Source organism: Helianthus annuus, chromosome 14 (assembly GCF_002127325.2).
Source record: "Helianthus annuus cultivar XRQ/B chromosome 14, HanXRQr2.0-SUNRISE, whole genome shotgun sequence".
NCBI classification, from domain to species: domain Eukaryota; kingdom Viridiplantae; phylum Streptophyta; class Magnoliopsida; order Asterales; family Asteraceae; genus Helianthus; species Helianthus annuus.
The window spans coordinates 131816370-131834660 of record NC_035446.2 but is presented as its reverse complement, the minus strand read 5'-3'; the positions used below and the strand labels follow the sequence as shown (position 1 = coordinate 131834660).

The window sequence follows — 18291 nt, the reverse complement described above, 5'->3', positions numbered from 1 at the left end:
ACTCTAATAATAATATTATTAAATCAAGCACCTTTTTATATTTTATTAATACAATTTAAAGTAGTGAAGGATTATATAGTTAACATATATATAATGACATGACAATTAAATGCATGACTCTTAGTAAAAAATATGCTACAAAATTACTATTTACTTCTTCTAATCTTCTACATTTGATGATAAAAGTTAATTATATATTTAAATACTTTCTTAGTTTCTTCACAAGTAAATCATAAAAACTTGACACAAGTATTGAACTAAAAAATTTGTTGATGAAGTACAAAAAATAAATCAAAAATAAAAAATCATCACGTAAATTGTACGAATATCTTAAGAAATACTTGGTACAAATCGTAAGAAAATAAAATATGCCATGACTTGGTTAGGATCTACCAACCACCACTGAAGTCATGACTCATGACTCAACACACCCACGATTACGAAGTTCAATTATATATATCCATGTTGTGTACGCGGAGAATACACGTTAAACTGAACATGTTTAATTATATATTCCTTATGCAAATCATAACGATTTATAAGTAATAATTCTAACAATCGCTGAATTAGTTTATTAATAATATTTTATCCTGAATTTTCCTGATAATTTTCTTTTCTATTTTTAATAGAATAAGATTAATATGAAATTATATAAATGGCATTGTATTAGTATTGGTTAACTTATATCAACTAAAATATGGTTTTGAATGATAACTAGGGTCACGGACGCGGTTAGAACTCAGAACATAAAGCACACCATGACAACCGATAAATAAATTCGTAAAATCAAATAAAATGATATCTAAACGTGAAGGGGTAAGATCTCAAAAACCTTATGACAAGTACTTGGGACCATACCACAACTTGGTCAAATAGCCCTTCTGACCTTGCGCGGCCGTGCACTGGTCCTACAAAGAAGGCTTAAAAGGCAGATAGCAAACGACACTCGTGCGCCAAAAGGAAATCATAAATCCTTGCGCCTTCCCCACAAACAAAGGATGAAAATCCTAAGTTAAAATACTTCCGCATAATAATATCCAGGCTTGGATATTATTTACCCAGACTTGGGATTTATTTATTCAGCTGATTCCACACGATAAGGAGTCACACCAGATTACAGCAGTAATCTTCTAGAAGGAATTCAATCGTGCACCACTAATACGGTTATAACCGTCTGGACATGTGTCGCCACCTCAGGCATCCCTGAAATCACAACGAGAGCATGCAATTGGAGAATAATCTCCATTTGATCACTTTACACGTGACAAAACCCCAGCCATCGATCTAAACCACGATCCGTGTGCACTCACAACGGATCAAGGAACTTGACGGAAGGAAATGTAACCACTTACGGGGTTGGCATCTTCCGTCAACTTTTCACTAGCGGGTTTTCCCGCCCAAAAGACTCCCGGCTATAAATATGAGAACCATTCAGGTATGAAAGGCAAGTTACAGACACTTCCTAAGTACATCTTCTTCTTCATAATCCATACTTATTCTCACACCGGAGTCGGGTCAAGGAGAGAACCCCCTTCTCCCCTTGGCGAGGCTAACGGTGCTTCTATTTTGCAGAGTTATCGGAGAAGAAGACCAATCATAACCGAATCAAACGAGAGAGAACAAACCCTTTTTATGCAGATCCAAACCCCCTAGATATTTCGGTTTCGACCATTTATCTAGTGTTTCTTCATTGGCGCCCACCGTTTTTCTCTGTCTCATCAGTTTTTCTCTTGTTTTTCGATTCATTTCGTTGATTCCATTTGCTCATGGAAGAGACATCAGCTCGCCAACAAACTGGCCCTCGGCTGAATTTTGGTAACAACGTCCAACCTGAAGGAATTCCGGAGGAAGTCTCCGACGATAATGAGGTTCAATCCAATCGAGTAAACGAACCTGTTACTCCGGGAATGTTACCAGCAAATCCTGTTCAGTCAATTTTACCACCAGGAGAAACTCCAATCTCCTGGTACGTTAGGTCTCAAGAGGCACTGAACGCAGTATACACACAGCTGTGTGCACACAGCTGTGTGCACAAACTGCTCCTCTAACTCAATCACGTAGACCAGGATCTCGTGCTAATGCATCCCAAAGGGAGGATTCAACTTACGAGAATACAGAAGTTTACTCCAGATCTGCTCAATCAGGAAGTCATCAGAGAGAGCATCGAAGATAGTCAGTTCACACTAGGTTGGGTTCTCCACAAAATACCCACACCGATGAATCTGATCCAACCTACCGTTTAAGTGCAAATACCAGTGTGTTCGACCGGTTGCGGCCAAATTACAACAAATGCAGACCTAGTGCGGTTTACAACCCTGAGGCAGAGCATAATTACGATTTGATTTACCACCCTGCAGAAGCAGTGGAAAATTCAAAATTCATCATGGAAATAGCGTTAGCTCCACTTGAGAAAGCTAAATTACCATCCAACGTGGGAAAATTCAATGGGTTGACAGACCCCGATGACCACTTGAGGGTTTTTACAAGCGCATGGTTGGTTGGGGGCTGGACCCTACCATTATGGTGTCATCTGTTCGTACAGACCTTAACTGGCGCTGCAAGGATTTGGTTCGATAATTTACCCATCGGAAGCATCACATCATGGAAAGACCTGCGCAAGAAGTTCCTAACTCATTTCAGTCAACAGCGACGATCTGAACGGGACACATCCGACGTGATGAATATATGGCGCCATGACGACGAAAGCCTAGAGGATTTCATCACTCGATATAACAAAGAAGTTCTGGAGATTGGGGGAGTCCATGAGCAACTAATTCGCGCGCAGTTCAAATACGCGGTTCGTTGCGATGATATGATAAAGGTCTTATCCGGAACAGAGGGTCTCCCAAAGAGCTGGGAGAAGGTTATGGCGGCGGCCAAGGTGTACGCTCAAATAGAGAAAAACCTAACCACTAATAGGCCACCACCACCACATAACCGACCTTCCGACTTAAGCTCAAATGGTGGGAGAAAATACAAGAAGGGATGGCGCGACTCTGGAAACCATTCATCTGAGGATGCTCGGACAACGATCAACAAACTTACTGCGTAGAGGGAGAACAAACAGGAGAATAGGGAGAGGCAATGGACTCCCTTAACAAAAACTCCCGTAGAAGTTTTGAGCACAGAAGATTACCAGTTCAAACCGCCAATCCCTATGAAAAACAAGCGTGGACAAGACCCTGCTCAGTACTGCGAGTACCACAAAGACAGCGGTCACACCACTAACAATTGTATCTCCTTACGCACAGAAATAGAGAAAGCTCTCAAAAGCGGCGAACTCACACATTTGCTTCAAAATGTGCGCAAGGAGATAAAACAGATAACTAGGGGAGAGGAGGGCCCAAGCAAAAGGGCAAAAAACTGAGAAGAAAACTCTACGATCTCTGCGCGGAAAGACAAGACTTATCAAGATAGCGCAAGAAATAGAGTAAGTTAAGTCCCATATATTTATCAAAAAAACTTTGTAATGGCCTCTGTGCCCTATCCAGGAATAAACATCAAAGTTTTTTCATTCTTGTGTTTTTCTTTTACAAAGTGCATGCAATTTCTTTTAGTAAGCGCAAAAACATAATGGTAAAAATCAAATAAAGCCTCATGAACGGTCAGTGATTACGTCACAAGCGACCAAACGTTCACACATGAGCTTTATACCAACTTCATTCGCCTTACTCAACCAAAGTAATCGTACGCATGCAAGATATTGTAAAATTAAAAACCATGACATATTGTTCTCAGCGTACAAACACGCCCCAAAAAGCTACCAAACACGGCAGTGTTTTAGCTACTTGCGCAACAGCGCATCAACAAAAGGGATACACATCCCAAATACTACAACAAATTGTTCAATACAATTTCAAGAAACAAACCTACGCTAAATCTTCACCCTCATCTGGAAAGATTTCTTTTAATTGCGCCACGTGATCGTCAGATTGCAGCGCAACGTTTATCAGGTCCATAACCGGAAGTTGCAAGTTGTTAAACTCTATCTTTAAGGCAGCAAGCGCAACACCAGTATCCACGCCAAAAGTTGCAGATCTACTAACATCCCAGTCAACCTTTAAAGCGCTATTTACATGATGAGAGCATTCAGCATACCCTTGGGCGTACCCATCTTTTCGCGCAGCAACCACTAAACGCGCAACGGTTTTATCCAGCTCTTCAGAATTTAGCACTGACTCAGCAACCTGCGGAAGTAGGAAAGGGCGAATAACAAGAAAGCGCATAAACAGTTCCACAACAGAAAAGAACAAACAACTTACACAAGCAATTCCACGATCTTTTAACCACGTCATATCACTTTTTAATGGTTCAAGCTCGCTTTCCGCCGTGGCTCGCGCCGTTTCAGAGTTTTCCAATTTTTCTTTAGTTTCGGTCAAACGACGAGAGGTTTCAGCCTTTTCAGAATGCGCAAGCTCCAGATCCTTTTTAAGTTGTTCCTGGCCAGAAAGAAAAGTAGTAAGTTCTTCTAACTCTTTATTTCTAAGGGCAAGGGTGGCACAAGCTCGTACCTCTCGTTGCTCACTGCACTCCCTATGAGAACGCGCCTCTTCTAAAGCAGCTTCTGCATCAGCTTTCTCCTTTTTTAACTTTTCTACCTCCGCATCCTGATTCTTCAGTTTTTCAACCTCAACCTTGAGGTTATTAATGATATTACGGAGGTTTACCTTCTCAGCATTATCTTTTTCGCAAATTCTCCTCCAGTTTTTGCGTTCTTCGGAAAGGAGAGCAGCTTCAGCTTCCGCTTTCCTCTTCCAACCTGCAACAGACCACTCCTCGGTTTTACGATCAGCCTCAAACTTGGCCTGATCAGCTTCCAATTTAGCTTTTAACTGGGCTAAACGCTTCTCATCACTAGAAAACTTCTTCTGGGATACCCTAAGAGTTTCCCAGTCTTTATGCATACTATACCACTCACGCACTATGCGATGAGTGGTAGAAACATGAGAAGCAGTCTCTTCAAGATAAGCTTGATAAGTTTGTTCATAAGACCGACTTTCTTGAAACTTGATTTCACCAGGCGGAAATATCCCCTGCAACTAATCTCGGCACACACGCCAATCCGAGAAAGTATCACCTTTTCTCAAGTTCCAAACAGGGGCATGAGGCTCGGAAGCATCTTTTTCTGAATAAGTTCTATAGTAATAGTCCCCCAGAGTTTCCTCTGGGCAGATTGTAGAACTCGGACCCGCATCAGAAAACGTGTTTTGCTCCTCAGCAGTAACCTTCTCTACATGCTAAGGCATAGCATTAGAAGGTTTGGGGGAAGGAGTTGACATTTTTTCAGCAATTTGTTCTTTCCCCAGATCTTGAGCAACAGTTTCAGGGGTTTGTGGATTACTAGCACCATCCACAACCCCTAGATCAACAACTTTCTCAGTTTCTACAGCAATATCAACAGGCTTCTCAGCCTCAACAGTCTTATCCACACCACCATCAGCAACCCCCGTAGGATCTAACTGGTCAACAACAGAAGCACGCGGAGGAGTGGGTGGAAGCTCTTCATTAGCCACAGATTGCAGCTCTATGGGAACAGGGGAAATAGGAACCTCTGGAAAAACAACAAAATCTGTAAAGATTTAATGCGCATAAAGGAAACAAGAAAAGGCAACGCTTACCAGGAACAGATTCCAAAATAAAAGCATCTAGATTTCCTTTTCTGGTAATTTTCTTCCTCTGAATCTTCTTAGAGGGCTGACCCTCAGCATTAGTATCAGCTTGTTTCCTTTTACCAGCCTTCCTGTGCACCAAGTGTTCAGGGCTAGAATCCAAATCAACAGGATCACTTGGGTTGGTTGGAGGAATATCAGCAGTATCTCTCGGTTCTGGTTTTGGCCTCCTAACGGTAACTGCAGGCGTAAGACCCTCCAGAGAGTCAGAAACCACCACATAATCACACCAGGAGTCAGAGGAACAGCGCGTACCTTTCTTTTCTCCTCCAATATTTTTTGCCTTCAAAGATTGAGCTTTATCGGCTTCGTTCTTCTTCGGCGCAGAAGCAGAAGTCACCGCGCGCTTCTTTCTCTTAGGGCCTATGCCCAAATTTGACAACTCACCTACGAAAGCGCAAAGAACAATTTACTCAAAAGCGCAAAAAACAAAACAAAAAACAATATAGCTTACCAGCACCAGCAGCAGGCTGAGCAAACAGATCCGCATCCCGCGGAAGAACAAAGTTTCTCACAATCCGGTGGTACCAAAGCTCCTCATCAGGTTTTTTCTTAATGGTACCCATCCTTCCGCCTTCTCTCTTATATGCAACAACATACAACGAAACAACTGCAAAAGAAGGGAAGCATGTTCAAAAACAAAAAAAAAGGAAGAAAGAGGGAGAAAGGTAAGAAGGAGAAAACCCAATCGTACCATGACCTTCCTCCGTATACACCGGCTTGTCGTCCCGATCCATCTTCTAGTTTAAACTCATACTAGCTCCGACAGGGGCTTTCTCCGGCAGAACAATGTTAGGAATTTCCTTCAAATCTTGGTACCAATTCTCGTCAGAAGGGGTCCGAAGCGTTTCAACGGGAACATCTTCCTTTCCCCTTAAAACCATCCTCACCGGAATCACTCCGGCCTTAATAAAGAAAAATTTCTGCTTCCAATCATGAAAAGACTTCGGAGGATGCTGCAAAATTTTCTTAGCAGATGCTCTCTGAACGAATGAATAAAACCCCTGGGTACAATGCATTTGATGGAAAACCCTAAATCGGGGAACGGTCGGCTCAATATGCATAGTCCGACACACAAACTCAAAATGACGAACCCTAACCATGCCAATAGGGTGCAGTTGAGAGAGATGAATCTTGTAAAAACCAAGAATTTCAAGAAAGAACTTTGTTACAGGCAAGCGAAAGTTTCCTTCGCAAAAGAAATCCCAAAACAGAGTAATATACCCAGCCGGAGCGTCTGCTGGCGTCTGACCCTCCTCAGGGTACCGGGCACCCCAGGTCTCCGGGAATCTAAGGTTCTGAACCAGGCCGTCAAAAGTTGCCCTAGGCCATTTCAGCGGTGGCAGTTCAGCAGACATTTCCTCTGATAAATCTTCGTGATATTCTCCAGTTGACATAAGAAGAAGAAAGATTGGCAATCTCTTTCTCAAACAATTAAAGAAGAAAGGAAGGGGAAAACTTTTCAACAAACGTAATGATTGAAATTGGGCAACTCAAGCAGCCTTATATACTCACCGCCATAAATAGCCTCGGTAAATGCCATAGCACCTTTTTCGGATATCACGGTTACCCAAGCAACAGGGGCGAGTGAAAAACAACACAAACGCCATCTCCCGCGCGCGTGAAAAACACGGATAGTGAAATATACCTGACAGTGACAGCCTGTCACACAGTCCTGACTGTACTATCCACTAAAGTCAAAGATTTTCAAAATCTTCATAGCAAAACAAAATTAAATCTTCTCATAAAAGATTTCTCATTTTCGCGCCAAGAAGCACTTTCTCTCTCATAAGTCCAGTGCTCCACTTACTTGCATAAGAGCAACACTAGACTGGGGGGACTTGAAGGGGTAAGGTCCCAAAAACCTTATGACAAGTACTTGGGAACATACCACAACTTGGTCAAATAGCCCCTCTGACCTTGCGCGGCCGCGCACTGGTCCTACAAAGAAAGCTTAAAAGGCAGATAGCAAACGACACCCATGCGCCAAAAGGAAATCATAAATCCTTGCGCCTTCCCCACAAACAAAGGATTAAAATCCTAAGTTATAATACTTCCGCATAATAATATCCAGGCTTGGATATTATTTACCCAGACTTGGGATTTATTTATTCAGCTGATTCCACACGATAAGGAGTCACACCAGATTACAACAGTAATCTTCTAGAAGGAATTCAATCGTGCACCACTAAGACGGTTATAACCGTCTGGACACGTGTCGCCACCTCAGGCATCCCTGAAATCACAACGAGAGCATGCAATTGGAGAGTAATCTCCATTTGATCACTTTACACGTGGCAAAACCCCAGCCATCGATCTAAACCACGATCCGTGTGCACTCACGACGGATCAAGGAACTTGACGGAAGGAAATGTAACCACTTACGGGGTTGGCATCTTCCGTCAACTTTTCACTAACGGGTTTTCCTGCCCAAAAGACTCCCGGCTATAAATATGAGAACCATTCAGGTATGAAAGGCAAGTTACAGACACTTCCTAAATACATCTTCTTCTTCATAATCCATACTTATTCTCACACCGGAGTCGGGTCAAGGAGAGAACCCCCTTCTCCCCTTGGCGAGGCTAACGATGCTTCTATTTTGCAGAGTTATCGGAGAAGAAGACCAATCATAACCGAATCAAACGAGAGAGAACAAACCCTTTTTATGCAGATCCAAACCTCCTAGATATTTCGGTTCCAACCATTTATCTAGTGTTTCTTCAAAACGTGTTATGCTATTTGCGTCGTAACTCGGCTCTAACATCAAAATAATAAGAAAAGGTAAAGTAATATAGTAAATAATCAAGGTAAAAAAGGTAACGAAAAAGAAAACGATAGAAACTCGGTTGGTTTCAGTGCACTCGTTATAACAAAAAAAGTTAAAAAATATGTTTAAAAGAGTATCGACGCGTTCGTTAAAAAAACTAAAATAAAAAAAAACATTCGTCACACTCGTTATAAGGAAAAAAAGTTAAAAAATATTTCGAAAACGATATTAACGTGTTCATTAAAAACGCTATTTAGGAGTAAAAAAGTAATTTGATTAAAGTAAATGAATAATAATACAATGACTAACTACATGGGTTACAAGTAAAAATTTACACTAAATGATAAAAAAGTTACTATTCATATTGTTGTAATGTTGTAATTTATATGGAGATAATTTAATCATTTGAATTAATTATAGTATAAGAAGTTGAAACAAAATGAAAAGAAAATCAATTTAAAAAGAAATGATATAATTATGATAAAATATTAAATAGTTTATAACTTTTTACATTAATTATTTTTTCTTTAATTAAATAATTATGCATTTACAAACTTACTCGTTCAAAATAACCGGTTAATATTTTTTAGGTTCTTTCATGATGTGTTCTTTTTATATGACATGGGTCCAAAAAAATCAAAGAAGGCGTGGTGGCTGCCGACAGTGTATGTGCCTAGCTAAATGAATTGGATAAAAAATAAAAATAAGCAGTGGTTGTGTTCTATGGCGATTCGGGGATACACGGTCACAACAATAACATAAATAACGGCACATGGTTGTTGATGGCAAGCCGCGGTCAGCATGACATGATGATGGCGACAAGCATGGAATGCCTTAACTAACGAATAAAACGAAAACAAAGGAAACTATGTCTCCGGCCACAATGACAAAAAGGTGGTGACCATAGATTGATAGTAAAATTTCTTAATTGGAGTACATATAGCAATATACCGTATTTGATTTCTGGTATGACCGGGCGGACCCGACCCGGCTATGAAAACCTAACATAATGTGTAGCATTGACTTGTGGGTTACTAACAACTTTAGCATCGTTTGCTGCCGGTCTTAAAGTCAATATGCTATTTCATTGGTTTAATTTGTTATAATGAATGACTTAAAACTAAAAATATATATACGTCTAATTTGTTATAACTATTGGTTTAATTTGATATAATGAATGACTTAAAAATATACACATCTAACTAATAGATACTTTTAAAGTTGTAAGTATAAATATATTATAATAATGGTAAATTGGATAAGTTTTTGTAATTCTTGTACAAGTGCATGACATACAAAGCGCTTCTTTTTGTTATTTTATGAAATACTATAAACGGATCGAAGGAAATAAATATATACAAACTGACTACACGATCTGCCTCAGATACGATTTTTCGCATAAGCTTTTTATGGACATATAAAATTGTATATAAAATCCATGTTTATTTAATTTTTTATATATATATTGACTTGGTGATTTTTTTAATTGTAGCACAAAAAAAGATATTCTTTGTAGAAAGAATAAACGTCCAAAGAGAAGACAAATGACCACCCCATGCACTTCATGGTGACCTTTGAGATCCCCAAAGGCCCATTATGGTACATTCATTTTTACTCTTTCTTGCTTAAACAAAATTAAAATAATAAATTTTGAAAATGCCACGTCTTCAAAACTCAAGGTTACAATTTGCCATGTGTTTTCTGAGAAGTCTGCCCCCGTGTTATTAGGATAAGTATCCACGCGATTCAACTCAACTTATCTAAAACCGTTGTATTAACTTGACTTATTTAAAAAAATGTATAGTTCTTATAAAATTTTAATTATAAATGTATAAAAGTAGGAAGTTGGTTAGTTTTGGATCTACATTTATGGTGATGTATTAACAAAAAATGATACGTGAGATAAAAAAAAGGTGATGAATCTAAATGAAACAATTTTGTTAATAAGAAATTATATAAATTTGTTATTGATATAAGAGGTGGTTTAAATTAAGTTGTATCACGTATGTATGTATGTATGTATGTATGTATGTATGTATGTATATGTATGGCTTTTTAGAGGGTGTTTGGGATTGAGTTTTGAAGGAGATTTTTATATTATTGAGTTTTGAAATTGTAAATAATCAGTTTTGAATGTTTGGGTAAAAAAAAATTAAAAAAAAATTGATTAGTTGCGTTTAGAAAGTTACAAAACGCAGTTTTCCAAAAGCAGCTTCCCCTCTACTGCAACAAAACGTAGTTTTTCAAAAATTGATTTTTTGCGTTTAGAAAAGCATTTTCACTTGTTTATTTTTTTAAATATACATTTGCCAAACATTCAAATAGTTGATTATCTGATTATTGTGATATCAAGCAACATAATCAAATCCAAATATAGCTTTCAACATCACGTTTTGTTACAGTTAATTATCTGATTCTGATTATTCAAAACACATAATGTATTTTCAAAACTCAACCCCAAACACCCTATTAATCAGTGCAGATTTATTGTCTATGTTCATTACATTATTATACTGATCAAACGAATCTATCTTCTATGCGTGCTGTGTATTCTCATAAATCTTTTATAAGCTGGAAAAATATTTTAAGCAAAGCAATTTTATGAAGTCCGAAAGATTTAAAAAAATACTATTGTTTTTTATGTTAAAACATATCTGTTACACAAAACATTAGAAGTTAAATGTTATATCATAAACACGTTTTTTGGTATACTAATAATATTAAACTATAATAAAACAAACGAAATTAATATTTTGAACATTTGAGTAATGTATATTTACACACACAAAGAATATGGTTAAACATAGTCAAAGCAAAACTTAATTAAAATCTCATAAGAAAACGACACTTTTGTTTGTAAATTATATAAATAAGAATATATTTTTGTTAATTAAATGAAAGATATTTTGTTATAAGTTTAAATATTTGAAGTTTGGATTGTAACAAATCTTTCGAAGAAAATATCACTTTATAGATAATTTACAAAATCCCATAAACTATGTTTAATTGATGTAAAACCTAGCAAATTCTTTGTGAGCTGCCACGTTTTTTTTTTTTTTTTTTTTTTTTTTTTTTTTTTTTTTTTTTTTGTTTAAAAGTAAGTGAACATAGGGATTTTTAGTAATAAACATATTCTAGTTAAGCGTATAAATACATTTACTTAATCTAGTTAAGCGTATAAATACATTCACTTGACTGATGTTACAACCATGATACATCTCATGGTGTTTATATAATTATTTATCACACTCAGTTTTTTAACTCATATTATATATGATAAGAACTACATACAAATGTATTACTTGATTCTCGCTATTGTTTTTATAAAATTGGTTCCTTTTTAAACGTGTCACATTTTAAATACACTTCTAAAAGATAAGATATAACTGAATTCATGGTGTTGGTTGTAAAGAAACTCACAATATAAAACTTACATGTCATGACATGGCACATTTCATGAGTAAGTTTCTATAAAAGTTCCTTCCACTTGCCCATCTACAAATTCATCTCACTCTACTTCTTTGATGTGTCACAAGCTTTGCTTCGTCTCATACTTTTGATGATCCAGTCTCTTACCATTTTCGATCTTATTCTCCTTCATCTCCTCTAGCTTCCCGTCCTTTTGATTTTATCGTTACCCGATTAGAATACCACAGCTTAAACCTAAATCTTTTTAATGATCACGTGTTTATCATATCACTTCTACTTCTTTCAAGCTAAAAACTAGCAGCGTGATAAGATGGTATGAAAAAGAAATCCGCTGCTTGAATTGAGCTTAGGTATCAGTGCATCCACTTCAACTAATTAATATTGTTCTATTCAAATGGATGTAGAAACTTAAAATAAATCCCCATTGTTCATTAGTTATATAAAGCTACATTGTTAAAATTTCTTCATACTTATCGTGTTAATTCTACATACATCTAGCACTTTCTTCGTCGGAAATGCATCGAAATTGTGGATAAATTTTGGTGTCGCTGTTTTGTGGAAAATTAGGGTTTTTTTTTACATGAGAAATGTGTCACAAATACGTAGGCATTTGCAACTAATAATGTTTTGTCAAAACTTTTTAAGAAATCACCCATTTCTCAAGTAGTGACAACATTCTTTTAACATCTCAAAAGTACCAACTTCACACTATTTCTCTTTACCGTTGTTCACACATACTAGATTGAATTTCTTTTCTAAGGAATTCGCAAAACCACTTTTATTCTATAAAACTACCCTATGTGCCATAAATATAGTTCTATTAATTATTCATAAACATTCAGCTTCATATAGCCGAATCGAACTTTATAACATAAATTCGTAATCACATTCTATATTTTATTGGGCAAAAAGTTGACAAGCTTCATAGAACATGAAACTTATAAAATAAGTCATTTTTAAACAGTAATTTATTAAAAAAAAGGTTGCCCTTGAAAATAATAATAATAATAATAATAATAATAATAATAATAATAATAATAATAATAATAATTGTTTTACTTGAATTTTATCCTCAAGTTAATGCTTCGGTTAAAAACAGTCAACTACCTGATAATTTATTAAAACAAATTACAATAAAATAACGGAATTTACTTGTAAACTAATACAGATATTGTCAGTATTTATAATAAGTGTTGATAGTATCTTACACTAAAATATTGAAAAGGTATTTTATACTTATATTTAAAGCTAAAAAGGATGAATCGATACGCCTCATGCCATAAATTTGGGAAATCTTCATTTTCAAAAGCAACTCAATTTGTTTTTACATATTGGGACCCCCTAACTTATATAAAACCAAGGGGACACAAAATTTTCGGTGACAAGATTTATGCTTTAATTCGTTTATAAGTTTTATACTTATAAATAAAATAGGAGTATATTTGGCTCATTTTCAACCCCTTCTATTATTTAGGCTATTTTAGAGTCTCCCATTCGTCGACACATAGGGATGTTACACGTGAAAAATTATCCTACTTTGTTAGCCTTCCTAATCTCAATGTATTCTTTTAGGAATTGGATGATTTATTTTGGTTAATGATTCTTTATTAATTTTTGTATTTGAATTTATTTGGATTTGTTGAAATTTATCATGGCCTTTATTTTTTATTCACGAAGTTAGTAAATTAGTCACAAATAGTTTACAATATATAGTTACATGGTTTAATTTACGAAGTTAGTAAGTTACTAACAAATTAGTTTAACAAATTAGGGTTTATGTAGCTTTAGAAAAGATATTTTTTTTAATTATTGTTTGATTATATTGAAGAATGAAAGATTTCCAATTTTATTTCATGTTTTAAAGGTAAAATGCTTTTAAGACCTTAGAATTTATATATTTTAAAAATCTATCTTATTAGGGGATTGGGGGTGGCAGCGTGATGGCCAAACATCACGAGTGATGGCATGCATGTTTCCACCGCCACCAAGCTTTTCCACGCGTGATAGCATGCACGTTTTCAACTTCCGTGATTTTTTTCACGTCGTGATGGTGTTTAATTTTGAGGGTAATTGTTGGTTGGGGGAAATTGTTTAGTGTGGTGGTGAGTGATGACCATTGCCACTAAAAAATGTTGTGAGTGATAGAAAAATAGTTGATGACATGCGAAAACTTGATTACGTGTTGTGAATGATGAGTGAGTGATGATGATGACCACCCCACCCCCTTATTGTTATTATTTTATAATACAAGAGCTTAAACTTTTGATTTTGATAAAAATACAAGTAGTTCAACTATTCAATGTTTTGGAAACAAAAATACCTAAAAATCCTTTGTAATATATATATAGGGTTATGGTAAAATAAAAACTTATACGAGTTATGAGAATTTAAAGAATTTGGCTTTACGAAAGTTTTTTTCAAAATTTTTTTTTTACCAAAAATCATTAAAAAATCAACTTTTCAAAAAAAAAAAAAACTAGTTTTTTTTTTCATTTACGGCAGCCGTAAATATTGTAAAAAGTGATGTCATGCTTATGTTAATTTAGGGGTGTGGAAAAAATGAGGGCAAAACTCGCACGGAAAGGCCGAGTTCTCTAAATTCTCAGAACTCGGAAAGGTTCTCACAACTCGTAGTTCTCATTTTAACCCATCCCTATGGGTCTGTTTGGTATGGGGTAATGGAATAGACGGGGGAATGGAATGGACGAGATAATGGAATTGATGAGGTAGTGGATTGATCATTACCAGTCCATGTCTTGTTTGGTTACCATGTGTGAATGAAATGAAAAATTACTTTTTGTTGTTTGGTATGCGAAAAAAGACGAATGAATAAAAAATCAGATGGCGATGGTCAGTGATGGGTGATGATGGAGTGTGGTGATAGGTGTTAGTTGTAGCGGCGGCGGTGGTGGTGGGTGGAGACGACGGCGGATGGTGACAACGGTGGTGGTGGTGGATGACGCTGGAGGTAGGTGGCGATGGTGGTGATGGTTGTGGCAGGGTGGTCGGAGGTGGTAGCAGCGGTAACGGTGGTCGGAGGTGGTAGCGGTGGGTGGTGGCGGTTGATAGCGGTGGCGGCGGTGATCGGAGGTGGCAGTGGCAATAGCGGCGACGCGGATCGGAGGTGGCAGTGGCGACGGTGGGTGGCGGCGACGACGGTGGCGAGGACGGAGGTGGGTGGCGACGGTAGGTGGTGGCAGCGGTGGAGGCGGGTGGCGGCGGAGGTGGGTGACGGCGGCGGATGACGGTGGTGGCAGCGGCGGTGGCGGGTGGGTGACGGCGGTGGATGACGGTGGTGGTGGTGGTGGTGTGTGTGTGTGTGGTAGCAACGGTGGTGGGTTGTGGTGTTGTTAATGAAGGGGGAAGAGATAATGGAATGGAAAAAAAACAGGTGTGACGGATAGAATGATTTTAAGGGAATGAAATGTATTTTAGAATGGACGACTCCAATCCATTCCATCGATCAACCAAACAATCTTTTTTTTTCATTTTCTCACAATGGTCTATTCCATTCCATTTCTTATTCATGCATACCAAACGCTATATATAGGGATATATATATGCGGAAACTTGTACACATTCCTTAATTTATACAAGAATACGATTTCCAATGACAACAACTTTTACTAACCAGCTCATTATTTCAACTAAAAATTATCGACTCCTCCAAAAAAAAGGTACTCTACACTCCGTACTTTAGCTCGTAATTTCAGTTACTGGATCAAATATGAAAATAAATAAACTATTAAAAAAATGCATGGACTATTTTACTACATATATATGCATCAAACAAGAAACCTACTATTATTATATGTTGGAAGTTTAGTGTGAATGAAAGTCTCAAGATGGTAATTCACTTTGTCCCACATTGGTGTGGGAATGAAAAGATAGGCTATATATAAGGTGAAACCTTAATGAAGCCTTTGAAGTCTTATGACATGTTTTACCACAAGTCCTACCCGCGCGCACGCAGGGGGGGGTGCAAAAAATGGAACCGGATTTAGTTGAACTCGTGTACGCCCGCACGTTGGTCTGAAATGATTTTCAGTTTTAATGAGAACCATTATACTATTCAGTTTCGAAACCGCTGAGCCATTATTTGAGTTTATTCTCTGCAATCAAAAACACAATCTCTTCTCTCGATCTCTCTACAGCATTCTCCAGTTTATTTTCAGGCAAGTGTTCAAGTCCGGCAGCGCTCGGTGCTGTTTCAAACCGGCGTACCCTGGGAACAGACGGCGAATCTGTTTAAGGGAATTGTGTCAAACACAAGCCCGGTTAAACCGTTTACTGTTTCTTTTATACTTCTATTTGCAATCTTTTCTGACCACTGTTCTAATCAGTGGTTCTGTTTCAACTTGCCACTGCATTCAAACCGACAGTGGTTGATCAGTGGTTAGACTGATCAGTGCTTAAACTGATCAGTAGTTATATTCATCAGTGGTTAGACAAACTGATCAGTAGTTTATCAAACTGATCAGTGGATTATAATCAGTGGTTTATAATCAGTGGTTATCAAACAGTGGTTAATTTTCTAACAAACTTAAACAGATTTTATTTACTGATTGTTCCTATTATTTTCAGAATGGAAACCCCTGTGACCACTGCTGTTTCTACAGTCGTGACTGCTGTCATGACTTCCGCTGTTGCTGTAACAACTGGTCTGGTGACACCACTGCCTAATGCAGTGTCGCATGCTGAGAAACCAGAGAAATTCAACCCGACTATACACAGGTTTTTTAAAGATACGGCGTTTTTAGTATTTAATATACAAAATTACATTTATTTAATCTGTGTAAAACACATGGTTTTTAAATATATAACACTTTTTTAGATCTATTCAACACGTGTAATATACGAGGTTTTAAGGATGTAATTTTTTATTATTTGGTAGATTTATTCAACCCGATTATACACGGTCTTTTTAAAGATACGACGCTTTTAGTATTTAATATACAAAATTAGATTTATTTAATCTGTGTAATACACATGATTTTTAAAGATGTAACTTTTTATTATTTGATATATAAACTTATATTTATTTAACCCGTACAATATACAACATTCATAAAGATATAACTTTTTATTATTTAGTATATAAAATTACATTTATTCAACCCGTGTAATACACGGGGTTCTAACCTAGTTTACTTTATAAATGAAAACCCGCGACATTAAATTATATAGTACTTATAATCATTAAATAACGAGCAGATAATAATTTTAATTATAAGAGCTTATTTTAATCCTAAAATTAATTAAAAAAAATACATAAAAACAAAAGTAAGGCCTACCCCCCGGTACCCAAATAAACGCCCCTATCTCCGTACCGCAGCCGGGCACATTTCCATGTAAACGTAAAACCCACCCCTACCTTCCCTTCCCTTATATATATCCACCCCCACCCCCATCCCTCCTCACCCACACCCCATACATACATACTCCATACCATTGCCAATTCTTTCCAACATAACATATACCTTTTCACTAAACATCATATATGGAAGTTGTGAGGCTATTAGAGGAGGCGCATCCGTATTATGCGCCACCGCAACATCATCATAACTCGTCTCATCCGACTATAGGCTTCCCGCTTGGCACCGCGTTGCTTCTGATCGTCGTTTTCAGCGTTAGCGGCATTTTGTCATGTTGTTACCATTGGGACAAGCTTCGTCACCTACGCGGCGTCCATTCTGACGAAGATCCAGAACTTGCTAAGCCTAAACCTATTTACTCGGTACGTTCATTCACTTTTTGCGTCCGATCTTAAATCAACCGTAAAAAAAAATATGCTCAAAAGTAATTATAATAATAAAAAAAATCAGAAGTAGCTATGGCCAGTTTTTATAAACAACTTATAAACTATATCAATTATCCGGCCTGTTGTTCTTACGAGTATGCTTAACTTGATACAGGAAAATAAGCGAGAAGAGGATCGAAGTGTACCGGTAATAATGGCAGGAGATCGGTTCGCGAGGTTCATAGCAATGCCGTGTCCGTGTGAACCACCAAGACAAGGAGCGGTTACCGTAACGGAGATCCAGACGCCATCGAAACCGCCGCATATAGCCATCGAGATGAATTAGTTTGTTAATTTTTAAATTTTTGTGTGTACATATATCGTGTCAGATTTACTTATAAATCGAGTTTGTGATTCTTCTTCTTCTTCTTCTTTTTTTTTTTTTGGTACATTCGTTGTTAATTAGTCATTGATATTTTGAGTTAACAATGAGAGTTAAATTTTGACTTTACTTGGATTCTGCTACAGAACAAATGCAAATGACCAAACTGTCAAAAGGATAATAAATTGTTGGGACCATTATTTTTAGCAGGTACACTATCAGATCTTTTCGTCCGAATGTGTTGTAAGTTTCAGTAATAATAATATCCATTAAAAATTTTTTTAACAGCATACTCCAAAGGGCC

At 37.1% G+C, this 18291-nt stretch overlaps 1 protein-coding gene across 1 annotated transcript; it reads left to right on the top strand.

The window, feature by feature from the left end:
• The first annotated feature begins 17218 nt into the window (after positions 1-17218).
• LOC110903767 (uncharacterized protein At5g65660) lies at positions 17219-18027 on the top strand. The gene is made up of 2 exons (XM_022149555.2): positions 17219-17602; positions 17781-18027. Exons 1-2 carry the CDS (start codon positions 17366-17368, stop codon positions 17949-17951), a joined length of 408 nt encoding a protein of 135 aa, XP_022005247.1. The 5' UTR covers positions 17219-17365; the 3' UTR covers positions 17952-18027.
• Positions 18028-18291: the final 264 nt, after the last annotated feature.

Bases quoted from the DNA above. Each gene is read 5' to 3' on its own strand.
- LOC110903767 (XM_022149555.2), top strand. From the start codon at position 17,366: ATGGAAGTTGTGAGGCTATTAGAGGAGGCGCATCCGTATTATGCGCCA. The intron at 17,603-17,780 runs GTACGTTCATTC...AACTTGATACAG, and splicing joins AGCCTAAACCTATTTACTCG to GAAAATAAGCGAGAAGAGGA.